This window comes from Bombus vancouverensis, chromosome 2 (genome assembly GCF_051014615.1).
Source record: "Bombus vancouverensis nearcticus chromosome 2, iyBomVanc1_principal, whole genome shotgun sequence".
Taxonomy (NCBI): Eukaryota; Metazoa; Arthropoda; class Insecta; order Hymenoptera; family Apidae; genus Bombus; species Bombus vancouverensis.
The window spans coordinates 20713635-20741322 of NC_134912.1; the positions used below are offsets into that span (position 1 = coordinate 20713635).

Sequence of the window (27688 nt, forward strand, 5' to 3'; positions counted from 1 at the left end):
AAGACATCGGTGCCAGGGGGCCGTTCCCGGGATAGTCCCTCTCTCAATCTTGACCCCGGATAATCGTGGGACAGGTGATCCCGAACCAGCCAACTGACCAGCGTGTCCGGTCGAGTTGCAAAGCGATGCTTCGCTCTTTCCCCTATGCAAATGCTTCACTCCCTTTCCGGAGGGGTTTCTCCCTTCGGGGGAATCGCTTGATATATCGCTCGATCTCCGATAGAAACGATCGGCCGATTTTCCACGATAATCTCCGCGCTTTTCCAAAGACTGTCGCCATCCTGGCTCTACCTCGGCTTCCGATATCCTTCGTCCGACCGTCCGATCGTCTCACGGTGCGGCCGGTGCGAGCGAGACGACGCGTTTCCAAAAGTACGTCAGTACACGTTCCCCGAAACGCTCGTCTTTCTCGTTTCATGCGTTCCTTTCGTCCGACTTTAACCCGTCTTTTACGTTGCTTCGCGTATTACGCGTAATCGCGATCGCGCTATGAGAAAACGTACCCTCTCGGTCTGTGTCACCCTTTGCGAGGTGTTTCCCCCCTCCTTCTCCGACAACGAGGACAACGACGACAACGACGACAACCACGACGACGACGACGACGACGACGACGACAACGACGACGACGACGACGATAAAGCGAAGAGGCAATAAAGGAGGAAGCGTTATTAGAGCCCTGTCCTTTGGTCGAGGAAGAAGCAGCTCGCGAGCAACCCGAGTCGACTCGACTCGACTCGACTCGACTCGACTCGACTCCGCGCGACTCGACTCGACTCGACCACCAAGGGGTTGAATCGTTGAACCTCTGGAGACGAATCTCCTAGCGGGACGATTCTATTCTTTCTCCGGTTTTCTCTGCCAGTTGCACACCCTCGACCACCCTCCCCTCTCGGCATTCTTCGTTTCTCCCGGACGAATTGCTCCGCCGCTCGTTGTGCCGAGTTCCTTGGCTGGCTGGTTCGTTCGCGTCGGCTCATAAATAAATTAATTAAGCGGCAGTCGACTAACAGATAATGTTAAAATAATACGCCGACGGGACAATGAAGATCGCCTTCGGGCGCTCTTTGGACGGAAACGGGAGCGCGTATATACCTTGTAGCGGTTCTTAAACTCGCTCCTGCCGGAGTTAATTTCGCGGCATTAACAGTCGAAAGAGTGCGAACAAAAGGGCTCGGGGAGGGTAGGGAAGACAGATAAGGGAAGGAAGGAGGCAACGCAGGAAATATGAACACACTCATAATGCAGCCGGCTCGAGCGGCGCGACCGCGACCATAACCACCGCTCCGAGCGAACAGGGATTCTCCCCTTTGTCGCGTTCTCGCCTTCCCATTCCCGTTACCTCGTAATCGTACCCGAGCCCTCGCTCCCGTGTTTTTTAATCCGATTTTCAAACTGCCGCTAGTTCGCCCCCGCCGCGACCGAGACCCGTAGCTCGGCTAGCGGCAACCACGGCCAATCGCTAGTTTCGCGAGCTGCGACCTCCTCCACCGTTTCTACCACCGGCTTGTTCGTGAAAACCGACGAAAACCGGGCGGTCGCACCGTTACCTTGGAATCCCTCGAAACGTACACGAAGACTCGCGAGTAGATTCGCCTCGTCGAAAGCGACTACCTTCGCCCGAATCGTTACCTACGATTCGAGACGAACGTTTGGAGCGGCATTTCGCCCGGCGTTTGGATCGCAACTTTCGAAGAAGGTTTGGCGTTCGCGAGAATTTGCCGGCGAGATTCGGGTGGCAGGGAGGCCGCGGTGGTCGGTCGGCGTCGCGTTGAACGCAACGATTTCGATAAATCATCCGAAGAGCGGCGGCGTTAACGTTGGCTGGCACTTTAAAAGCATCGCGCGTGTCAGGTTGAAACGCGGAGAAGGCCGCGCGCGCGTTCCGACTGTTTTAAGGACAGCGACGCGAGGAGGGGAGACGAGCCGACAGGGGGCAACAGAAGGAACAACGGAGAGAGGAGACTGGTGGTTTTAACGGTGGAGAGAAGCAGGGGCGAAGGGAAAAGGGGGGGAAGAAACGAAACGAGGGGGCTCGGTACGTTTTCGACGTACAAAAAGTAATTATGGGATGGTTTCCGGTAATCATATCTAGAGCGCATTGAACGAGCGCATTGTTCGGCCACCCCTTCACCGATATGCACTTGTACGCGGCGCCAACCCCCGCCCCCTCGCGCTCCTCCACTGCCCCCTATTCCCAGTACCCAGCCATCCAACCCCGTCCCCCCGTTCCCGTTCACGTTCTCGTTCCCCGTTCTCTGTTCTCTGTTCTCTGTTCTCTGTTCTCTGTTCGCGCGACTCTCGTTCCCCGTTCGCTAGCTGTTCGCTCCTGCGTCTCTCCCCCCCCTCCCGCAACCCGACTCCGTGCGACCACAGATTTACCACCCTCGAATCCTTCTCGCGATACACGCGATACAGACTCGCCGACTCGCGAATCGCGACCATTAGGCTAACTCGTACGCACACCTGGTCGTCCGTATCAGCGCGCTCCTTTCCAATTCGAATTTCTTTCCTCGAATCTCAATCGGCGATTGTCGTGGAAATGTACGCGCGTAATCGAACTGTTTGCGCGACAGGTACCAGAAAACGCTCGCGTTCCTCGCAGAAGAAGGACAGTCGGCGACCTATCCGCGCGATTTCTCCCTATCTCTTCGGTTTCTTCTCGATTCGGAGGCCGAAAGAAGCGGTAAATTCGAGGACGTCGTAGAATTTAGATGCAACGAAGTAAATTCGCCGGGCCCGAAGAACGACGAGGACGAACCTCCTTCGAAATCAGCGCCTGCAAAAATGCCACGTCGTTTATCTACGACGAAGGCGAGTTTTATTCGTTCGATGGGCCCGGCCGAAGGTGCATCGCTAAATCGATCCGGGAATATCGTAGATAGGCAAGTACGTAAGGTATCGGACGGAACCGGCGTACGAACTTTTGTTCGAAAAGGGTTGAAAGAAGGAGTCGTGACCGAGGTGTGTCAGGCCGAAAGCAACGATGCGCGAAAGGAAGAAGGCGAAAGGGCAGGCAGGGAGGAGCAGAGGGCAAAAAGCGGAAGAACGGCAAGGGCGGAAACACGAGGAGACAGAGACGCGAAAACGCAAAGGTGCAGGTCCGCGACCCGACTGACCCTGCGTCGAAGGCCCGGTCGTCTTCGAGGCTGTCGGTCTACCCTACTCTGCCGTCACCCTTACCCTCACCTCTAGCCTCGGGGGTGGATTGAAGCGGGCCGGCCCATTTTTCGCGCCCCACTTGACTCCTCGTCCCCATTGGTCGCCGCCCTCTTGTCCCGTGACCTCTCATCCCTCGCTGTCGTCCTCGTCGTCGTCGTCGTCGTCGTCGTCGTTGTCGTCGTCGTCTTCGTCGTCGTCGTTTGCCGGCTCGTACCGCGCGTTCTATCCAACATGCTCGTCCGTAAAACAAGTATCCAAGGAAACCGAAGGAAATTGACGAGAGACGACCAACGGCTCGCTTATCGCCTCGGCGTTATACGCCACCGCGACGCTCGATGGCTCCGTTTGTCCTAGGACGTTGGCGCGTTTCCCCGCTTACCGACCAACCGACCAACCGATCGTCTTCTATCCGGTCTTCCACTCGGTTCTGGTCAACCTCGAAATCGAAATCGCTCGGAGATGAAATTCGACGTTAGAAGGTTACGCGACGACCTAGAAGCTTCGACTTTCGTCAAAGTCCGAGTTGCCAGCGATCGCGAGACGAGACAAGAAGAACGTCGCTCGAATCGATCGAAATCGTCCAATGGATACGCAAACCGAGACCGAGATTGGATTTCGGTTAGAACGGATCTGTGGCATCGATCAGGATCGCGAGGACGAGAGAGGGAGAAGACGCTCGACTCGCAGCGACGCGTACGAAGAGATCGGCGTGCAGATTCGACGGTGGTGTACCGGCTGACGGAGAAAAGAGTCGCGGGACCGCGCGATGACCGGCGAACAGCGCGGTTAGAGGGAAGAAGGAGAAGCAGAGGTTGGCCGGACGAGGGAGAAAGCGAGAACGAGGTCGCGAGGAGAGAGCGAGACAGCGAGCTGGTCGGTGAAAGGGAAGAAGAAGGAAGGAAGGCGCTCGCGCGCGCGGTATGTTGGAGCCTCGAGGAAGCAGCGACGAGAGAGAGAGAGAGAGAGAGAGAGAGCGAGCGAGAGAGCGAGGCGGAGAGGAAGAAGAGGAGGTTGCGTAGCCTCTTCGGTGGCGAGCGTACGCGGAAGGACGCGCCGGCAGGGTGAAGAGGGAAGGAGAGCGGTCGGAGGGCGCGAGGGTAGGGCAAGTCCGCAGCCAATGAGAGGCGCATCGGGGCGCGCCCGGGACTCGACCCCACCTTCGGTAGTCATGGCAACCGGCGAAACCCGCGAGAAACCCGCGAGAGAGTTCGCGCTGGTGGGGGGCAGGTCGGTGTCAGGGGTCGTCTTAGTCGGCAGTCGGTCTCTGGTCGGCCCCAAGAATAGTCGTATCGAGGCGGTAGTCGAGTATCACCTCTCTTCTCCTCCTCCTGCTTGTGCCGGCACGAGCGCACTCGTCGACCTACAGGCACACGCGCAGCTTATCGACTGGGTTGCGCGCGCGCGAGCGCGTTCCTTCTCCTCTTTCTCTCTTTACCTCCTTCTCGTTCTATCCTCTTCTTCTCTCTCCGTCGCACGCCTTTACACGCCAGCACGCTCGTTCTCCGTTCCTCTCTACCTCCGCGGTGGTACTCTCGCGGTTCCGCGTTACCTCGTGGCTGCCCTCCGTCGCAACCGCCACCGCCACCTCCTCCTTGTTCGCCTCATCCTCCCACCCTGGTTCGCGCGGTTCGCGATCTTCGTCCTACCGCGGTGCTCGATACCGCGATCCTTTGGCCTCTCTGCCTCCGTTCTCTCCGCGTGTTTCCTCCACCTCCACCGGGCATCCAGCACCCACCCTGTGGCGTGCGTGGAGCACACACCCTCTCCGCCCTGTGACTCGGTGGCTCGTGCCACCGCGCATCCACCCAGCGTCGATATACCACGATACCGCGGATACAACGACGCGAGGATACGCGGCTGATCTACCGCGTGCGCGCGATCGCGATCTCGATCTCGATCCCGATCCCCGATCCTCGTCTCCGCGACTCGACCCTGCGCCGTTGAGAAGCGCGACCCGCTCACCCGGAACGAGTCGGTGCTCGGTGGTGTCCAAGTTGCGTGTTTTTCTCTCTTCTTCCGGAATACCGTTGCTGCCGCGAACGTCGCCAGAAACAGTGACAAGTGCCGCCAGCGTCCGCCGCAGGATCGCCACGAGATCTCGCCGATCGCCCGGGCTGTGGATCGCGACTCGGTGGACGCGAGATCCTGCGAAATCGAATCGCGGTCGATCGGGCCAACGCGACGGTAGTGATCGTTCGATCGACGCGCATCGCACGGTTCGTCGCCGTGTCGTTCCGTCGCCGCGTCGGAACCAACGACGATCGCGCCGCAGTCGCGACGGTGAACCAGCGAGGATGTCACGCTCGGGATTCAGATTCCCGACCTTCTCGAGCGAACTCTGACCAGTGCGCGTGTGTGAGTGAGCAAAAGTGCGTTGTCGTGAGTTGTTTGTTGGACCGTGATACGTGGTCGAGGTGGTGCCCGCGCATTCGGCAAACTCTCGTTCGAGGAAAATCGGTGGAGGAAAGCAGAGCGGAAGAAGGGACGTAACGAGAAGGGAGCGAAGGCGGAGAATAAGTAGAAGAGGAAGAAGAAGAAGAGGAAGAGGAAGAGACAGCAGCAGCATCGGCAGCAGCATCGGCAGCAGCATCGGCAGCAGCAGCAGCAGCAGCAGCAGCAGCAGCAGCAGCAGCAGCAGCACCAGTAGCAGCGAGGAGAGCTAGTAGGAAACGGCGGCGACGAGGGGTGGTCGGCGGTGGTCGCGGCCAAGAAGAGGAAACCGGCAGGGTGGTTCGAGGCGGGACAGGAGGCGCTGACGCCCTGGCGACTGCCGGGGTGGTTTACCCGGCCGCGACAGCGACGTTGTTCCCTGGCCGGGTGTCAGCTGGACACCACCACCCCGAGTTCACCACCACGTTGGAGGTGGGGTTCCCGGCGCGCGGCACCACCGCCTCTATGGCGTTGGTAGCCGCGCCGCCCTCGTGGCCCTCGCGGGACCCCGGGGCCAGCTTGGCCGCGACCGGTGCAGCCGCCGCCGCTGCCGCCGCCGCGGCCGGTGCCGCAGCCGCGGCCGCGTCCGCCGCGGGCCCAGGCCCCATACAAATCGCTCCACCGCCCCCGATGCCCCCGACTCACCTGACGCCCTCCGCCACGCCGGAGGACATTACCTGCCTCGTGCCCGCCGGAGCGGTTCTCACGCCCAGGGACCCCCTGCCGCCCAGCACCACCCCCGGAAGCCAAGCCAACAGCTCGCAATCCGGCAGCTCGCAAACCGACAAATCGCCCAACATCGAGTGCGTCGTCTGCGGGGACAAGAGCAGCGGCAAACACTACGGCCAGTTCACCTGCGAAGGTAAGTCGTCGCGCCACGCCCGCCACCGTCTCTCGTCCTTCACCTTTCGTTCGGCTTTTTCCATCGCGTTCGTGCGGATGGTTGGCTCGCGTCGTGGAGCGCGGCCCGCAGCCCGTTCCGTGTCCCGAGCCACCGACTACGAAAAAACAAAGACTCGCCATTAATAACTCGGTAGGGTGTTCCCTGGACACTGGACACGCTTACGCGCATGTTACGAGCCTAATAACGATGTAATAGGGCCGAGGAAACGCGGCAGGAGGAACCGACCTCGGCTCGCAAGGGAGTACGAGAAGGAGACAGAGAGGGATAGGGGGGGGGAGGGAGAGAGAGAAGAAGGAACGAGAGCTTGCGACGGGAGAGACGAAACAGAGGCATAGGCAGAAGGTTCGTTTCGTTGTTTCTCGGTAATTCGACGATCGGTTGCGGCATGGTTTCCCGAATCAGCGTTTCGCGCTCTTCCATTACGACGTTCGTCGCGCGATCCGGATTGATTCGGACGACCGTCGGATTTCGATCGCGCGCGTCGGTCTTTCGCCTGTAAAAAGGTCCGTCGAAGAGAAATATCGCGTTCGATTCGACGGAACGGATGGACGAGGGTTAATCGAAATGTATGGCACTGTCTCGGAAATCAGAAGTTACGCTTTCTCCCCACGGGCTTAGCTCCGACCGACCATCTCGTCTCGTCTCGTCTCGTCGGATCGCGTCGCATTTCCCTCGTTCGCCCCTATTTCTGTCTATTACCTCTATCGGGGTAATTTCTACTCGTGCGAGTGATTTAACGCGTTCCTACGAGTCGAAAATTTGGCGAAGATGGAAGTCTCTGTTTTCTCAACGCACTCGGGGAACAAGTGCGTGACACCTGGTTGCGAGGTACGAGGGCTCAGGATGATCAGGGTGCGAGCGTAGGTATCCCTTTTACCAGTTACCGAAACTATCACGCCTCGTTGGGTTTTAGGATCGACGGATCGCGCCAAAGTTCGCAGAGCCTGAGAAAGGCCTACGCGCGAATACGCGTAAACGTGGACGCGGAAACGAACGAACCGAGCAGAGATACGCGAGATCGCGTCGACGCGACTACCAAACTCTCGTTAAAATTCGCGTCCCTCGATTCGTTCGCGTCTCTCTCGCTCCTACGGACGTAAGTTTGCGCTTTCGTATTCTAGGAACGCGAGCACTACCGCCACGTCGTGCCGCATCTCGTTCGTTCGCCGCCAACGAAACGTCGTAGCTGTTCGAGTTTAACTTATTTACATCGTAAACCGAGGAAAAAACTAGTCACGATGACGCGTTTACGAGTCTCTTTACGGTGACGCGGTGCCTGTCTCTTGGAAAATATCGTTCCGAGAACGGCCGAGAACCAGTTTGGAAATAATCTTCCACCAGATCGTTTCCTCGTATCGAACCAGCCCCATCGACGACGACGATCGTCCAACGATCGATACGACGGATCGACGCAAAGAGACAACGACCGAAGCCGATCGCTGGCAACGCCGAAGGTCGCGTGTTTCGCGTGCGACGAGTACGAAAAGCGCAGTCACGCGACGTCGCTCCGCTGCCGGTGGCACGGCGGCTGCTCGCCTTCTTCGTCGACGTCGTGCCTCTGCGAACGATCGGATCGTTGGAAAGTTATCGGCGACAGGTGTAAAGCGTCAAAGCGTTACGGACGTTCGTCCGATCCTCGGCACGACTATCGAACATCGTATCGGCTACCGATTGCGAGGTTAAAGAGTCGAACGAGCTCTCGCCTTCCGGGATATCGTAATGCCGTGCACGTTGACGTTAACAGGAGCGCGCGCGCGCGCGCTACGATCCCCCGGCGATCGCGCCTAGACGAGATGGAAGCAGGGCGCGCACACGTCGACGGTCGAATCGGACTCGAAGACTGGTCCGTTAATTGGCTCGGCATGCGCGATCGGTGTTGGTCGCTCGGTTGCCGCGAAAGGAGGGCCCGATGACGCGTTTAGCGTTTAAAACGCTACTAAAAATAATGCTCGGGGGATTAGCTGTCGCGCATCTGGTAGCTATCCCCTTTCTCCTGCCCTTTGGCTGTCCGCGCTCGTTAATTTCCAACAATTTGTGCCGGCTCGAGCTGCGCGAAGATTCGACGCGTGGAAACGTAGGATTCGAGCGGGTTAAGAGTCCGTCTGTTAATTGAACGGTCGAGTTACAGCGGCCAGTCCTCTCCCTCTGCCTGGTGTTCCAATTACAGTCGCGCTAACGATATTTACCATTGTTAGGCACTCGGTCGGTGCCGGCCGCTGTTAGCGGGGGCGCGATAACGCGCTTAATCCGGCGATAATTTCTATTCGCGGTAATCTTAATTACCCACTACCACCCTCTGATTTTCCCCGTGGCGTCGATCTCGCGGCCAACCTTTCGCGATTTCCACGCCGTCTCGCGATGCTTCGACCCCTGCGTCCTCCTTTGTTCCCAAACTGTTACAAAGTCGATCGGACCGTACGGTGCAAGCTAAGTGCTCGTTCTCGATTCGTCCGCAAACGGTCCTCCTTCATCCTCGCGATCGCCAACAGCCGCGGCCTTGACGCGGGCCTCTCAAACTCGTAACTCGCATCCGGTACTTCTTCGGTAACGAGCCAACCGCACGCTGTTTAATTACAGCGTCCGCCGATCGTTTCGCTCGATCACAACTCGGACGACTCGAACGATCCTGCCCGGGACTTGGACGGTCGCAAGGTCGCGCTCGATTCGCGCTCGATTCGCGCGAACGCTGCCGAGTGTATCCGCACCGTTACGAGCGGCAATCGTAAATCGCGCAGCAATCGTAATATCAACGAGCACCGTTAGCGATCCGCCGCTGCTTTCACTTTACATGCTTCTAGCTTTCGTAAATCTTTGGTAGAACGGGATTGCCTTCGAACCTTACGCAGCGTAGCGCGACGTGTTTCGACGTTTAATCGCGAGTTCCGTTAGCGCGACGAACGCTCGAAGCTCGTTTTTCTCGAGTTTTCGTCGATCGTTCGTCTCCTCTCGATTCCATTCCGCCGATTAACGAGATATCGACGCATCGAGGGACGATCGCGCGACGATTTAACGGCCCCGGCCATCGACTATCGCGCTGTTTATTGAGATTCATAGAAACATCGATGGACCGAGATACGCCACGACGCAATGCCTTCCGCATTAGACGTTCATTGGCGTAATCGCGGTGATTGTCGGCGATCGCTTTATTACGACGAATTGATTTCGATGTCAACCGATGTCAAACGGTCGCGAATTATCGTCAATTTGTCGCGTCTGTCTCTGAACGCGATCGATCGAAACGATCGAAAGATCGACGGCGGATCGTCGTCTCTCCTCCGCTGTTCGCCGCTCCTACGGTTTCGAGAACGATCGTCGTGCCGCACGGTCACTCGCTGCCCAACACTGCCAGAACGTTTCCCCTTTGTTCGGATACGCGTAAATCGATGGACCGTGGTGTTCCGTGACGATTTCGACAACGGACGATGTTCGAACGGTTCGTACGTTTCGCTGCCTCGGACGAATCCGTCCTCTGGATTTCCCGAGATTAAGTCGGAGGAACGGACATTAATCTGCCGATTACAGCGGCTCGGGAACCTCCCATTCGCGGTACCGCGCCTCGAACAAGGTTCTTCGTCTTTGGTTATTGCGCAATAGTCGTTCGCGGTTCGACCTCCGAGGCTAACTCTGCGATCGTCGCACCCTTTCCGCTCTTTCTTCCGCGATCGCACGATCTACGACGCTCGCGTTCCACCCTTGTCCGTCGCGTCCGTTACATCTCGGATTTCGCTAACCGACCAACGCCCGTTAAACTTGCCTATATATCGGTGCTCCGCTAGAGATCAAGAATCCGATATACCCGGGTTAAAACTCTATCCTTCCTAAAATCGACCGCGATCGATGGACCTTTCGGTTCGTTCGACTCGACGAATCGCGACCTGTCGTCGACCGAGGACTCGAGACGGGCTGATCGGTCGCGCGAACGGAAGAGAAGCACGTGGTATCGGACAAAGTTGGATCGGTCGGTCGATCGGACGAGAGACGACGAACGATTCTCGTCGAGCAATCGAGAACGACGGGACGCGATCGCGCCGATTCGAGACGCGTCGGCGAGGCGCGTTTCCATCTGTAGCGAACGACGATTACGATACCGTTTAACGTCCTCTACCCTGGAAACGTCACTTTCGTCCCGGTCAACGCCGATATTACCGCGTTACGTTAGCTCGAACAAAAATGAAGAGGATACGGGTTTTACGTGCCGAAGATCGCAGGAAATGGACAACGACGCGAGATTTCCTATACGGAGATACACTAGTTAAGCAATAGGTAACGCGAGATATCTAACGGTAACGACAACGGCGATCCAGAAGAACCGACGAATTCGACGAGTCCGGCGAAAGAGGCAGGAAAGCGCGGTCGAAAACAGGTAAATCAATTCGTCCGTGTCGTGGTAATCGTCGAGATAATGAGAAGCGAACGACTCGAACGCGGACCAATCTTCGTTCCTGCCGTATAAATTTGGTAGCGCACGCTCGACAACGTTCTAAACGTCCTTGGTTTTTTGACTTCCCGTCGATGACGGCGCTAATCGCCGCGTCACTGCAGACCGTGAAACACAAACGCCGGAATATAACGCGTGCTTTTCACGCGTCACGATGATAACGTTGATTTTTGTTGGCCGAAGTTCGAGCTCGTTTCGATCGAGTCATTTCCTTTACGTAACCGAGCGATTCCAGCGAATCGTTTCGCTTTTGAATCATTCGAGATCGCAAAGAGAACGTAAACGCGTCGCCTGTTTCACGCCACCGAACTTCGCGAAAGCCCGTTCGTCTTGCGATCGACGTCGTAATTTCCAGTCAACGAAGTCGCGATTCCTCGGACCGAGCGTTTCCCGAAAGACGCTTGTTATCTGGATCGCGGTAATTGCTCGCGACACGCGAGTAAACCAGCGTTTGTCGCGAATTGGACGCAACGTTGAAACGGGTCGCGTTACAGGCTCGACGAGAGCAGCGAGGGATTAGGTTTAGCAGGAAGAGGGAGAAACGAGCGATCGACGAAAAAATCGGATCGCGCATCGTTGGGTCGGTGCTCGGTTTCAGCGAGTCCACGTTAACTCGTTGGAAACTCCGAGTTGAGACTATCGTAGGAGCGTGCCGCGTTCCCGTTGTCGCGGTAGGAGCAGTGCGGGAGCTAGCGACAGATTTCATTGACTCGTTTCATTAACTTCGTAAAGCGGTGTTTTGTAAAATATATGTAATTGGCAAACGATGAGATTAAGATCATTAACGTTGAAATTCTCTTAACGAGATATGGATATCGCGGGATGAAAATGCGTCCGCCGGTTGAAGAAACGCGCGAGAAAGGTCGAGTAGTTTGTCTGAAATCGTTAACGTTGACGCTTCTTATATTAATCGATCGTAGCACAGGACGCGAGCAAAACGTAGTCTTTTCGTGGTTTTGCAGCGGGACAAATGCAATCTGCCGGCCACCCGAAACAGCGAACGTCGTCGCGTCACGAGCCACTGGAAAGTGTGCGGTGATCTCTTTCCTTCTCCTCGCCAAACGATCCGACTGTTTCCAACTAGATACGGCTCGTGTACGAAGTTTACTTCGTGCAATGTTTTAACAAATTTTCGGTTAGGTATCTTTCGAATTTTTTAACGATTCTAACGTCCCGTGTCGGCCGTGCGGGATTAACGCCTTGCACTTGGATTCGTTCAACTTATTCTTGCGTCGCAGTAACGAAGTACAACTTATTGCGGGCGTGTACAGTTTCAGCCGATTAATATTCGCGAAATGCCGTTCGTTTGCACGCCACGCGAGTTAAAGAAATTGTAACAAATAACGGTAGAATAGGATACTTACATGGAGGGAAAAGTTAAACAATTTGTAATTGGTGGGAAATACAGAGTGGCAGTGGCGTATACGTAATTCCGATTGTTCCGTAACGTTACAGCGATCGTGACAGAAACGGAGCTTGGCCATTCGAATTCTTTCGAACGTAGGTGGCTGGCGGAATGAGAATGAACGACAGGAATGCGATTTTCACGAACGTGGTCGTATTTCCGACAACGATGAAAGTTCCAAATGACGATGTCGATAACGACGAGGATGACCGGTTTAAGGTCGAGAATGATTACGACGAGAAAGCCGAGGGAACCCGTCCGATAATCGTTCTGAAGGGGAATAAGACTATCGTCGCTTGTTGTAATTTACGCGTAAATGTTTCGTTACTGTAACGTAAGAATAAGTTGAATCGATATAAAACCGAGCCGTTGATCCCTCCGGCCGGCTGACACGGCGCATTAGCGTCGTTAAGGAAACTTAAAAAATGCCCGAATGATATTTTTTTTAACGTTTCGCGAAGTAAACTTCGTATGCAAAAAGTAAAATTATTTGATCGACAAAAGGAAAGAGATCATCGCGCTTTTCGCGAGGGACGTGACGCACCAACGTTCGTTCTTTCGGCGTTTGTCCTGCTGGAAGACCGAAAGGCTACATCTTTTTTACGTTCTTTGCTACGAACGATTAATACGTACAGAAGCTGTAACGTCAAAGATTTCGGTGAAGCAACTTGAATCTTTCGACGTGTTCGTTCGAGCGACACGCCGGCTTTTTCGAGCGTTTCGCGATATTCGCGATTCGTTAAAAAATGCGGTATTAACGATTTTACTTGATCGAAACTCTTCTACTCGATACGCGACTCGGTAGTAGTAGACTAACGTTAATGGAAAAGTCGACGAAATTGGCGAAGCATTTCCGTCGCCGGTTTCCGGATTAAGAAGCGATCGCTTGGCAAACGATCGTCTCGTTTTTCGCGGTTCGCGAAGAGGTCGAAGAACGTTGGGAAGAGGAGGTGGGAGGGGGGGGGGAATTTCGGAGGGAAAGCCCGCCGCACAGCGCGGATGAAAGACGGAAAGGAAATTTAATTCCGGTTTCGCGGTCTGAGGTGTACACCCGCAAGGGGCTTCGTGTTGGGGGTCTCTGGTTCTCCCTTCGAGTCTTACGGTTACTTACAGACTTACGGTCTTATGCTTGGCATAGCCCACCGCGTGCAGGAAGAAGCCAGACATTCTGCAGCCCGTTCCGCGGGCTAATCGCTCTAACGAGATCATATTATATTATTCCGACTTTGCTAATCTTTATTAATCTCATTTCCCTGCAAGTCGCGTTTACTTCTCGACCGTATTGTTTCCCGAAACAACGACGACGAACGCGAGTGCGATCTCGTCCCACCTGGCAGACGCGACGGTGTGGACCGATCGAGGAAACTCGTCGCCGCTTTTCGTTTTCTTTCGCTGGTGCCGAACGGTAGACGCGTTACGACGATCATCGAAAGTTGGAATTTGGCGTAACGCGAGTGCACGGCGCTGGAATGCGCGTGTACGCGCGCAGCGCGGACCGAAGCGGAGCAGAGCAGAGCGCATGCATCGAGCGTAGAATTACGAACCGCGACGCATCCCGAACGCATCCTCTGTGACCAATTATCTCGCTAACGAAGCTCGCGCTATCTACGCACCACTCTGCTCGCCGAACAACGCTCCGTCCGACGACTAATTAATTATAACAATGTCGTTAATTTTACGCGGCCGACTCGAAACGTTACTGACCGAATCGTCCGGCCACGCCGCGCCGCTTGCCGTCACTCTCTTCGTTCCACTCTATCCGCTTCCTTTGCTTTAATACCGCCTTTATGCGTCTTCTGCGTCCTTCTCTTCTCCCCTCTCCTCTCCTCTGCTCTCCGCTTCTTTGGTTTTCTTCCTGTTTCCATCTAATCTCGATTCGTTTCGAACAGCCGTCAGCGAGGCCCTCGCTTTCCGGACGCAGGTACGCCATTTTTGCGCGGCTCGCAATCGAGCGGTTAGTCGCGCGAACGATCGATGATAGACCGGCGATCTTAAAGACCGTTCGCGAGGATACTTTCCACCAGGCATCGTACGAAGGAACGTCGTCCGAAGCCGGTACACGGAATGAAATGGCAGCAAACGAGTCGGAGCAATGAAAATTCAATGACGCGAGCAATTTGAGCTCTCAAGGGCCGCGGCGAGCTACAATCTGAAAGTATAAACAGTGGTTGTTTCATCCTCTGTCATCCTCTTTTTCTTCCTCCGCGTCTCTATCTCCTCCCCTGCCCTCTTTGTTGGCCTCCCTTTCCGAGAGCTGCTCAGTTTCACCCTTTCGTCGAACCCGTTTCTCTCACACGCGCTACCACGGTGCGCATGTGCCGTGTCTCTCGGTGGTTGACTCGCGTACCGTAATCGCGTAATTTGCGTGTAACGATGCAATTTGTAGTTACGGCGACCCCACAGTCTCTTTCGCAACGTCGTCGACGACAACGATTACGGCTACGACAAAGACGAGAGTAGCAGCCGCGACGGCGGTATCGGCATCGGCGATTCGCACGATCGCGATCGCGCGTCCTAACGTCGAAAACCACCTTCTTTCGTTCGACTCGAGCGAAATGGCCAGATTCCGCGAGACACGGCGGCAAATCGTCGTTGTCGTCGTTCTCCTCCTCGATCAGCGCATGGAAAATCCTGTTTCTCGATAAAGCTGTAACAAACACGTCCAACGTTTATCCGCCAAACGAATAATCTAATCGTTGTTTTTTTCGTAGCAGCAGCTGTTTTCTTTTTTTTTTTTTTTTTTTTCAATAGGCATCTCTCTCCGATAAGAACGCGACGACGAGTTCGTCGCAATACCGTGCTCGTTACGTTTAGACGGAGACCAGAGGGATAGAGGCGGGCCGATTCGATCGCTCGATAAATCGACGAATTTTGAAACGTAGCCGCGAGCTGTCGTCACCGCGTTTCGTTGACAAACCAAAACGATCGGTACTTGCGCTCCGGCGGAACGAACCTCGCGAGTTACTCGGTTAGGTTTTTCTTCCTTGTTTTCGTTTTTCAAAGGGAAATCGGCGGGATCCGGCCGTAGAAAGAATTTTGCCGGATCGGCAAAACGCCTTGACCCAGTGACACGAGAGCGTTAACCGCGATCTTGCCCCTTAAAGTATCGCAGCGTCTCGTCGTCGAGCCACGAACTTTTTAAAGCTAGACGAAATTGCGGAACCGGTTCTGCGAGTAGGCGCGAATGCCTCGCTAATTAATTTCCTCGTTGATACGCGTTGCCTCGATCGCGGCAACCTCCTTTCCTCCGGCGAGGAAGAATCAAAGTAGCTGCTATCGCGCGACGTCCATTTTCGTTGCTTTTCGTTGGTGCTGTAACGAGCAGCGCGTACGGAAAAATCGCTGCCGAAGAAGACGTCGATCCCGGAGATTCGTTTCGAGCGTGCGCGTAACGGATCACGGTGAAAGCCGATTTACCTCGGAGCAAAGGAAGAACGTTCGTCTTCTTGCGATAGTCGCGAAACAGATTTTTCATGACGGGAGTAAATCGAAGATTCAAGGTAGATAAGCGATGGAGCGCGAGGTCGCGATCGCCGATGAGAATCCTCGGCAACGGCAAGGGTAGCCTCTTTATCGCGCGGTCGGCCGTTTTCACACAGAGAACGCTTTGTTGTCACGATATGAATTGCCTCTTGATTGCTTCCAAGTACTCGCGGTGCGTCCGTCCGCTCGTTCGTTTGCCCGACTGGCCGTTTCGTCGCGTCGCGTCGCGTCCATTTCCTCTGTTCGCGCTATTCGCTCAAATTCGCTGCGATTCCTATGGCACGCGTGCATCGAGGATCGAAAGCTACGCTTCGATAGCTTTCGATACGCGATAGAAAGCGCGAAAGAGGAAGGAAATTCGATGGAAAGGTAAAAGACCTATTTGCCGAGAAATTGCGATGACTTTGCGCGGAAGGGCCGATGACACGGGCAAGCGCGGTTCGATTTAACGAGCAGCAACGGGCAGAGGTGCCGCCGCGTGACGGATGGACAGGGCCGTAGTCGCGCGTACGCTAAACAGGTTAAAAGGGTGATTCGATCAACGGCTTCGACGTTGCTTCTCCGACAGAGATCGGCCGATATTCGGCCGTAATTTTCGGTGTCCCTGTCGGCGTTACCGTGGTCGGCGTTGTCTCGCTTTCTCGTTCCGGTTGCGCGTCATCGGCCGCGTAGATGGAACGCGAACGAGCTGTAGTCGCGAGTACGACGAGAGGAAACGAACGAAGGAAAAAGAAAAGAAAAGAGAGATTTTAATTTGTAACTTTGCCTCTTTTTAGGATGCAAAAGCTTCTTCAAGAGAAGCGTCAGGAGAAACCTAAATTACTCGTGTCGAGGAAATAGGAACTGTCCCATCGACCAACACCATAGGAATCAGTGCCAGCATTGTCGATTGAAAAAGTGCCTGAAGATGGGCATGCGCCGGGAAGGTACGTACCGAATGATTTCGATCGCATCTCGGTCCGATCGAGTCGCTCGCTCCCTTTGGAAGCGATCGAGGGAATTCCGTCGAAGCGAAGCGACGCGCGCGTTAAAATAGAGCAACGGCTGCGAATCGCGCGCACCGCTGCGCATCGCCGTCCGTCCGTAAGATCAAAGTTCAACGAGGCGGAAACGTTTCTATTTATTTGCTGGGGATTCTCGAGGCATCGAACGAGCGGCAGCGGGTGCGAGCGCTCGAGCATCCTTGGAACTCTCGTCGTTTTAACGCGGGACAAGTGCGCGTATTTATATCCGGACGCGTTCTCGATTCGGTCGCGCTCGAGTTCCTCACCTTCTGCTTTCGGGCAGCGCGTCGATACCGATCTCTTCGTCCTCCCCTCTCCCTTTCTCTCGAGTGCACGCCGGCACCGGACGGTTTCGTCGACGCGACTCCACGTTTTCCACCTCTTCTCTCCTTTCTTTTCTCTCTCGCTCTTCCGCACCTTCCGTCCGATCCGGCGAATTAAAGAGAAACGCGTAGATCGGGATCGCACGATTCGCCCGATCGCAGCCGCGATCACGAAAACCCCGGAAAGATTCCCACGCCTTTCCCTTTCCGAGATTCTTCTTTTTTTCTTCTCTCCAACTTGTTCGTTTACGTGGCGATAACATCTGACCTTGCTGGAGCACGCACGAGCTGGTCACCGACGCGGACGGACGGACGGACGGACCAGGTGTACTTATTTCCGTCCCGAGTTCCAGCGTCTTCCTCTTTCCGCCCGCGGCAATTCCACCGTCCCTCGCGACCCCAACGGCATCGCGACCCGGCGCATCCAGTCGTCGCGTCGCAGGCCGTCGAATCTATCGTCGAATAATTCGGACAAACGATTATCCCACGTTTCCTACGTTCCCCGCGGTACTTTTGCGTTCGCGCGATCCCGGCTCCTCTAGCCGGTGGTAGATACCATCTGACCTTGTTCGAGACGTACGTGAGCGAAACGGTCGTCGACACGAACGGAGTCAGGCAGCACGGTCCGAGGAAACAGGCCGATCCTAGGACACGTACATGTAGCTGTATATCGCGGCCTGAAGCGGGCCGCGACTAGACCGAATACGCCCGTCGAACGAATCCGCGGTGCAGGACCTCGCTGCGTTCCGACGCTCGATCTCGAATCGATCGCAATTTTAATTCAGCCTTTGGATCGGCGTTCGTTGAAAGCCTGGAACGCGGGATCGCGGTAACGTGGCGAGTAAGTGGCCGAGAGTGTTGGTCGCGTTTTTCCCACGAGACGGCGACCCGAGTTTTCTGCCCTGTCGCGGTAACGTCCGCTCATTATCCAGGATGATGCCTCGGCTTTTGATAATAATTCGAGACGACGTTCGCCGGTTCGCTCGCGAAGCACGCAACCGTCTACGTCTACCCACTCCACCGACGTTTCTTTTACCTCGTGATTTCTCGCGAGCAAAGGGAAAAAACTACGCGAGGGAGAACGCAGAGGTTAAACGAGCGAGGAGGAGCGGTGGCCGAGAGGAAACGGGGCAATCGTGGCGCACGGTATGGGACGGGGGAACAGAGTAGAACGGCTAAGGCGAGTATCCAAAGGATAAAAATGAACGAAGGCGTCGTCGTGGTCGTCGTGGTCGTCATGGTCGTCGTCGTCGTCACCGTGACGCGATCGTCGTGGTCATGACGCGAAAAAGGAACCTCGTCCGAACGTTGACGATAGATCGGTTAAATATCAACGGCGACAGCAACGACGATGCGGCGACGTCGAATCGAAAATCGAAGAACATCGTCGGCGAGAGCGACGTGGACGAAGACCAGGGCGAGAAGAAAACGCGGTAGAAGAAAGAACCGAAAGACGAAAGGAAGAAGAAGAAGGAGGAGGAGGAGACGAGGCAGAAGAAGAAGAAGAAGAAGAAGAAGAGGAAGAAGAAGAAGAAGAAGAAGAAGAAGCACAGAGAAGAAGCGTCGAAGGCAAAAAGTACGCGCGCGGCAGAGGCTGTTTCGAGCAGCGAAGCGACCCAGCGAGCCTTTGGCGCGATGCGGCGAGGAGAGGCTAGGAGAGGCTCGGAGAGGCTCGGCGAGGAGAGAGGAGGCGGCGCGAGGCAAGACGCGGTGAAACGGGGCAAGGTAGGGGGCTAGAAGAGGTTGCGGCCGAGGGGGCTGGCGGGCAGAAGGGGCTTCACCGGGGCAAGAGGGGGCGAGTCGGTGGTCCGAGGTCAGCGGGGTGCATGACCTTACCTCGGGGGCCCCTTCCTTCCGTGGGGCCCCCGAGGCAGACAGGATGCGCTCAAGATTACCCCGCAGATACTGTCCGCGATGATTACAGAAATCTAGGAAGCCGCTCAATTTAATTAACCCTTAATTGCGACTGGCCGAGAAGAAGGTACGTTTAGTGGAACTGTGTCCGTCCGTTCTTTCGTCCTCGGTCTCGCGGTAGCTTGGAAAAGGGATCCTGGTCTCGCGCGTACTTAACTCGCTCGATATCATAGTACCGCGGAAAATTCTCCGGCGAAACTCGAAAATCGGAAAACGTAATCGCCTCGGCTCGTTTACCACCGGCATCGCGTTTGGTAAAACGCGACGACCCGTGGGAATACGAAACGACTCCTGTCGAGCGTTTCACGCCGTTTACGACATACGTAGGACAAGAGCGCGAATCGCGAATCGCCTCTTAACCGTCGGCCAAGATCCTCCGCCGGAACGATCTTTTCGCGATAATTTTCGCCGGGCAAATATTTATCCGTGGCCGGACGGATCGCCAGGATTCGCGTAGAACCTCTCCGTACAGGTAGAGTCGGGTAGAAAGCTCGGTCCCGGAAACGTCCGACGCGAGAGTACGGGATCGTCGATCGAACGATCGATTAAACGACGCGGTAATTGCGCGCAGGGATCGCGGGTGAATCGGTGTTGTTAGGAAATTCTCGATAGAGGCCGATATATCTGGCGAACGACTCGCGTCTAGCAGGAGATACGGAGTCGGCTATAGGTATAGAGACGCCGGTGTGCCAAGGTGGATTTCACTTATCTCTCAGCGTCGAAGCATGCCGCGCGCGCGGTATGCCGATGCAACGACGATGCCCATTATAGCCGCATTAACTGAAATTAGACATTGTTTCCCTTGCCGGGTTGGAACGATGCAACAATGGGAGGACGACGAAGGCGGATGGTCGGGCTCTGCTCGAACGAACGTTCGGGGCAAACGAAAATGGACGAGAAGGAGGAAAGGACGAGAATGCGAAAAGGTCGGAGAGCGAGCGAGACGGAGCGAGATGGAAAAAATTACGCGAAGCCGACATACGGGGAGGAGAGAGCGTGTGCAAAGTCTACTCTTTTATCTCGTGCCGTTTCTTTTTCGTCTTGCGCTTCCACTCTCCTTCTCTCTTTCTCTGCCTCTCTGCTTTCCTCCCTGTCCCTATTCTCCATGTACACCACCTTTCTCCCCAGTGTGCGCCGAGAGGAGAGATTGCCGATATTACGGCAGGGTCAGGATCGTGACTTTAATCAATTAGCGAGGTTTCTCGGACCCGGGAAATGATTAGTAATCCGACTGACGGTCGATTCTTGATCCTTCGCACACGACGCAGAGGGAGATTCTTCTTCGACCGCCCTCCGCGCGATATCTTCGGTGCTCGAGTTCGCGTACGAACCTCGGACCGCGATAACGTCGGATATAAAGCCTCGTCCCTAGGGAGTCCGAACGAAAGATCGTCGGTTCGCCGGCCAATCGAGCCGAGTTTGATAAATGCCAGCGTTCGCAAGATTTTTCCTCGACGAATCAACCGCGCCGATATCTCGCACGGGAATAGCGAACCGCGATAACGGATGCGAGCTCGCCTATAAACCATAGCTGTATCTACGGTTAACTGCTACTCGCCGCTTACCTCGCTCGATCACACTGTTCCCGAAACTTCCACCGTACCTCGTACCTATCGCGTTCCATTTCCAAAGAACGTTTCGTCGCGGCGTCGCCTCCGCCAACGGATCGATCCGCCAGATTCCGCGAAGCTACGCGATTCTGGTTGGCGCGAACGACTTTGACTCTGGATTCCAAGCCGGTGACGGTTCCTCCGATCCACGACCGTCGCCTCGTTTCCCACGCCAAATTCCCTTTTTACGCTCTTCGTTCGCGCGTCCGTTCGAATCGTTAGCGACGCGACGGCGGTGGGGTGCGAGGTTTGCGAACGTACGGCAACGACGCGCGAATTACGCGATTACGCGATCCGAAACCAAGGAGAAACGGTTACGAAGCCGTTACCTAGAGACGAAACGAACCGTTCGCCTGGTCGTATTTGCCTACCTGCATAATCTCTTTGCGAGCATTAAAATACAAAGAAGGCGCATTACCATGATAAAACTATCGTTGGGTCAAGAGTACCTGACACCATTCGTGGGGGATTGCGATCGGAACTCGAGCTCGTTATGCATATTCAGAACGGTGCAAGGTCCACACCGTTGCGCCTATTACCCTTTGTTCCTTCTGCCTGCTCCACTGTTGGGCAAATTTTCCTTTCGTCCCGCGTCTCGCGCGGCTCCCCTATTTTATTTATCGTCGCGCGACCTAACCAGTTTGCAGTGGCGTTTCGACGCGTTCGTCGAATTTCCACGACCATCGTCTATCGTCCGTTTCGTCTCGTTCTCGCGAAGAAAAACGCGCCCGCGATCCGCTTCGAGCGAGGAGAAACGACCTTCGAGACCGGCAGAGCTCTCGCGCGATCAGAATGTGAAAGTTCACTCGGAAAAGGCGGTCAGCGCTACGTTAGTCAGCTTCGCGCACACCCACCGACACGCTCGGCTCTCTGCTCTCTACGTTCCGTCTCTTTCGCCCTCCGTGTACAAGTATATACATATATTCCGTACCTTTGACAGCCAGAACGGAGACATCGACGCGTCTCTATTCGCGTTTCCTACTCCGCTTTGCGTCTCGCTCGCTCGCCCCTTCTTCTCACCTCCTCCTTTTTCTACCGTCTAACCAGCACCGCTGCGGCGCGACGCATTTTCTTTCATAGGCGGGCGCGAAGAAACGCGTAACGTACAAGGTAAAGTTAGCTCGACGATCGACAAGACCGTGGCCAGAAACGAACGAACGGAACGTCGATAACAGATTTTCGACCAGCCGAGATACTTTTTGCCAACGCGCCGTTTTATTCGAACGAACGCGCGTAAGCGACGATCGATCGCGAGTCGCTAGCAAGCGGGATCCGGGGAAAGAAGGGGAGACAGAAGGAGCGAGAGCGGAGCGAAACGATCGAAGAAAACCTGGCGAGGGAGATCGGTACGGGCAATTATGGCCGGAAAAAGGAGCACGATGCAAATATCAAGAGCCGTTGACTCGTGAAACTCACCTGCCTTATGCCGCGAACCAGGCCTCGATAGACGCGCGCGCGGATACTCGCCTAGTCCAGACGCGTACGAGGAATTTCAGCCGAATTTCGCGGGTTGATCGTAACGTTGCAGTTGCGAAATCGTTTCTCTGCCGAAGAAGCTTGTCCGACGACGACGAGCGAACAACGAAAGGCTGCTCTTCGTTAAAAGCAACGAAGTAGCACGACGCGCGTTCGTTCCGGATAAAAGTCGCAGGTATCAAGGATTTCCGAGGGTCACGAAGGGAACGAACGAAGGAGAATCGGAGTGAATCACGTTCCGAAAGTAGTCGCCACGAGACAAGACGAGAGCCGGTCGTCCGCACGGGGAAAGGGGCCGATTTGAAAGACAGTAGGTCAAAAGAGCGTTCTGTCGGCCGCGAGCCGGAACGAAAGAAGGACATCGCTCGAAGAAATTCTTACGCCGGGAGACTCCCACGCGATCGACCGCGCGCCTCTTGCACGGGCCGATTCGAGCGCCGGTCTCCGGTCTCGAAACGTAAACAGAGCGGCACGTACCGGAACGTACGCGAGTTTCTCGCGAGAGAAAGATCTTCTTCGGCCCTGATCGATCGGTGTCGATTTCCTCCCGAGCGAACCAGCGAAACGGACGATCGCGTCGGAAGGACCGCGTTAGGTGCTCGTTGCTTCGCGGATCGAACACGAGCGAGGAAAGAGGAAAGAGGAAAGAGGAAAGAATCTAACGAACAACGTGGCGCGTACGCGATTCTTCTTCCGCGAACGGGTCCGATCTCCGGACGTTACCCGTTTCGATCCGCTCCGCGTTCTCATCCCGTTCTCGTTCGCCGTTCTTCCGTTTTCTCTGCCACTCGCTCGTTGTATGCCATCCTCGCGAACTTAACGTTGCTCGCATAACGTAAGATCGTACCGTCGAATAGCATGCAAGCGGAGGCCTCGCCGCGAGCAGGCACCGTGGGAATGTTAGGCGGGCCCACTGGCCCCGCGCGCTGCCCCCTCTCTTTCCTCTCCTCTCTTCCTTGCTTCTACCTCGACCTTTTCTCCTATCCGTTCTCCTATTTCTTTCCTTCTTTCCTCCTTCGTTCCTTTCCCCTTCTTTCGTTGCTGGATGCGTCTAACCCTTTTGTAACTTTGTTCCATCCTTTCCCTTTCGAATCGTTCGTGGCCAGAATCCGTGTCCGTGTCCGTGTCAGCGTCAACGTCCGCGTCAGCGTCGGAATCTCGACCCTTTTATTCGTACGTTTATCCTGCGGCGTTGTCGCCGAATACCTACGCTCTGCCGTAACCACCGATTCTCTCCGTTCTAGTCCGGCCAGTCGTTGGTCCGTTTAGCGAGTTCGTCGAAACTCTCGGTAACGAGCGACTTTGCGTTTTACGATGGCGGCTTTGTCTCGACGAGGCTGCGCGAAGAGGATCGGGAATCGGGAAATGGCGAGATGGTAAGCGCGTTGGTCTCGCGCGGGTGGCTAACCGTTGATATGGCGGGGCGCGGAGCTGCGACGGGAAAGAGAGGCGCTCGCAAGGCCTAGGGTAGTCGCCGACGGAGCAAGGCGGTAACCTTCTTTCCGGCGAAATTATCATAATGGCTCGGAACAGAAGCATGGCCCGAAGCGACCTCCGCTCGCTCGAAAACTGCCCGGACGATGCATGCTCTCTGGCCATCTTCCGCGCGCGCTCGCTCGCTCGCGCTCGCTCGCGTACACGCGAAGCGCCAAGAGAGGGAGAGAATCTAAGAGACGACTCTCGAGAGCATCGAATACAAGCTCGTGTGCTTGCTCCAACTCGAACCCACCTCGGTTAGTCGGTTGCCGTTGCCCTGCCGGGCCAACGTCGACTATACACACACTTCTATACCTCTCGCACGGTAATTACGTGACGTATTAATACCAGTTATTCCGCGTCGACTGGTTCTCTGCCCGTCTCGAACCGCAGGTGTATTTCGGATCTCTCTCTTTCCTGCCTACCTTTGCGTCCTTTCTCTCTCTCTCTCTCTCTCTCTCTCTTCGCGTCCTCGTCCCTTTTCCTCTTTTCTTTCTCTCGGCCTGGCTTCGATCCTTTTTCCCTTTCTGTAGCGCCAATTCGTCCTTCCCCGGATGCCCTGTTTGGCAACGCGTTCCTATCCTCCTACGGAGAGTACGCGGCCATCGTAGCTATTAACGGGATAGTTTGGAACGCGAAAACGTCGGTTCGCTTCGTGAAGGAAAGACGATCGCTCGAACAGAGGAATATCGGTAGGGTTTCGAGCAAGTTGGAGATTCGAGCAGATCGGAGAGCGGCGATTCGCGCGGCATCGCGTTGGAGCGAGCGAATAGCGTGCAGTGGCGTGCGCGAGGAGGAAAGACAGAGGAAGCGGCGAACAAGCGGAGGATCGAAATTGAACGAGGCGATGCGATGGAACGTTAGGCGAGCGGTGAGCAGCAAGCAGCGAGCGTAACCTCTCCGTATGTTGGCCGGTCTCGGTAACGGGACGACGATACGGAAATCTTAATAGCATCGACTCGCGGCACTTCTCACCGGCCGCCTACTCTTCGCCTTGCCACCTTCGAGCCGGAACTGTTGCCCGCGGGGACCAGCACCCGCTTATTAGCCGCGTAAAAATCACTGCACGGGATGTTGCGCGTTTCGACCCTTCCGTTTCCTTTTTCTTCCGCCTTCCGCCTCTCGCTCGGCACGTTCCACGCGTTTCCTCGTAAGCGCCTGCACGCCGTTCGATCGTGAACGCTTTTCCAAGGAAGAGAACCGACGGCGCAACCTCGTTCGCGAAAATCGCCGCATCGCCGAGCAGGCGAGACGACGCGTCGAATGGTATCGCGTGAAAACGTAAAAAATAAGAGAAAAACGGGTGAAAGGTGGAGCGAGAGTGGGAGCGAGCGCGATGGAACAGGAAAGAAAGAGGTAGGCAGGCGAATAGGTAGGTAAGAAGCCGAGGTAAGGAGCTCTCTTCCCATCATTAGGCCGTTTGGTTGCGGGACCGCCGCAGGCTTTTACGTAGGTGTTTATTTATCGTCGGAGGCTGCACGCGGAGAATTAGTACCGGTCCGTATAATCTCTATTTGGAGTAATTATCTTACAAACGTTAATGGATCTTCCGCTCGATCGAGTCGGAACGTAGGACGGGTCGTCTCGATTCCGTGTGCGAGTTTCATGCAGCCGTGTCCAAGGCGGATAAACGAGTGCACGAGAGAAATTGTGGTCCGGCTGAGAGCAACGAGCGCGATGAAAAGGCCAGCGGAATGTTTCGAATTTTAGCGGTGTATAGGCGAGTAAATATAATCGGCGACCCAATGACCTCGCGGCGACGTTCATGTAGGTCGATATCCTGGCTGTCACCGCCAGCGTTCCCGTCACCGCGCCAGCGATCGGACGGGCGATCGCGTCGTTTCCACGTTTCCACGCGTTTACACGATTTTACCGCGATCGTCGTCGATGAACTTGGTTCCGAATCGCGGCTAGTTTACTCGGAACGGCGATTCGTCGGCGCATCGCGAACGAAGCTACGCGCGTATGAATGGAAAGTTGGAAATGCGGCGGTCCGCTCGTCCGAGTCGGCGAGCTGGTCGAGCGTGACGCGCCAAGGATAGGTCGTATCGTTGAATCGCGTGAAATTTCTAAGCCGTATGTCATAGCAGGTAATGAAATTCCTTTCTGCGCGCGGTTCCGTGCGCGCGATCGTCTTAATCAACGCGCTGTCATGTCGCTACGAACGAGAAGAATTAGCATTTTAAATCACGCGCTCCGCGGGTGCTCTTACTCTCCTTTTTCTGCGAAGCGGCCCGCTCCCCTCGCGTTCGCATCCAAGTCCACCTCCGAACCCTTACCCCTGTCATTCCATCCGTTTCCTCTCGCGCGCTTTCATCCTTCCATCCCTCTCGGCCTTTCGTTTTCAACTGTACGTCGTTTTTGTAATTCCTTTATCATCGAACGCGTACGGAAGATTGATCGTCGTTTCTCGATGTTTATAATTATTTTGAACGATGCTCGGTGCTCGACGCTCGTTGCGCGTCGCAACGCAGACGGATATTCTTCTGAAATACGGACGCGCGTGCTCGTGTACGCGTTTTCAACCAGCCAGCCGATGCATCCTCCTCCTTTCCCCCGTTGCCCCTTTCCTTCTTCGCCTTCTTCGCTCCGTCCTCGTCTATTTCGCTCTCCTAACCTACCCGTGCCCGTTCCTCGTTCGGCCGTCACGGGCCTAAGCGCTGACCGTTCTCCGTCGAACCGCGCGCGTCAGCATCATCAATCCACGTCCGACGATTTCTCTATGGCCGCGCGGTCGTCTCCGCTTCTCGCGTTTCGTTCTCGCGCACCGTCTTCGATTTCGTGGAGATCGCCGACTCTCGCGAGGCGAGACGCAGCGCGAGGACGCGCGACCGACAATTTTTTCCAGCTCTCGAGCCGCGATCGCGGCTTTTAAACGCCAACACGTTCCACGATCGTCCGATCGACGTGGACTTTGCTACGTGACGAGCACCGACCGTCCCGTTTACGATAGCTTTATCGAATCGTTGCCGAGCCGTTTTTTCCCCGCGAATTCGCGTCGATTCTCCTTTCAAACCGTGGCGAAACCAGCGAAATTCTCAACGACGATAACGAACGTTACATCGATATCGTTGGACCGATGCGACGCGAGCGCTCCGCATTCCACGTTCGATCCAACGCGCGCTCCGTCGTCTAAACGCCGTGGTTTCTGCCGCTCTCCTCGATTTTCCAACAAAAAATCCACGCTCTCGATAACGCGAACGAGCATTCGCGACTGTTCGCGGCGGTCGCTCGACCTATGGACTAGCTGCGGGAAATTACGAGCCGTTGCCACGATACGAAGAATTTTCCGATCTCCGCGGACTTTGCGAACGACTGTTTGTCGGATTTAGTCGTAGGAGGAGTAATCGCGTACTCGTATACGTGTAACTCAATGCTTAACTTAACGTTAGCGACGTTAAGTCCGTAGGTGTTATCTTTGCGTTTAATTCGACGTTTGCGACACGTAGTTACGAATCTCTCGTCCTTATCCGTAGAGTTTTCCAATCTCTTTGCCATACCGATTGGTACTCTTGGTACTATTGGTACCGATCAATTTTAGAATACGGTCGTCCCACCTATCGTGGTCGCCAACGGTTTTACCGTTGTTTCTCGTCTAGATTAGGATCGGTCGATTCTCGATGTACCGACGATAAACGAAAACCGGCGTGGCGTCCGGTTAACCGGCTGGACGCGCTCCGCGAATTTTCCGCAAATTCTTTTCCGCTCGAGCGAGCCACGAAACGAGTATCCGTGTTCGGGCCGGCTGCTAACGGTATCGAGTCGGCGTAACATCGGCGGACTGTACGCTGAACTCGCGAGCCCTCTGTGCACTCGGCGATGGATCGGTAAACGAAATAACAGAGTCTCGCTCGTTCGAATCGCTGGAACGATTTAAGCCGGCATTTCGCTAACTGGAAGAAACCTTCGGGTGGTTTAACGATCGTAGAAATCGGTGATTCGGTACCGTACGAGTGGCAGAGCTGTTAGAACTCGTAAACGATGTCTCGAAAGGGTCGAGCCTGAGGTTTTTTTGGTCGGCGGCGAAGCACGGTGGCGAGAAAAGGAGAGAAACCGGAGAAGAGAG

The 27688-nt window shown here is 55.4% G+C and overlaps 1 protein-coding gene across 1 annotated transcript in view; it reads left to right on the forward strand.

The window, feature by feature from the left end:
* The first annotated feature begins 4400 nt into the window (after nucleotides 1–4400).
* svp (COUP transcription factor 2) overlaps nucleotides 4401–27688 on the forward strand; it is a 57751-nt gene continuing 34463 nt past the window's right edge. The window contains exons 1-2 of the mRNA XM_033340551.2: nucleotides 4401–6451; nucleotides 16596–16745. Of these exons, the coding sequence (XP_033196442.1) occupies nucleotides 6055–6451; nucleotides 16596–16745 (547 nt within the window). The 5' untranslated portion in view covers nucleotides 4401–6054. The remainder of the gene's footprint in view (nucleotides 6452–16595; nucleotides 16746–27688) is intronic.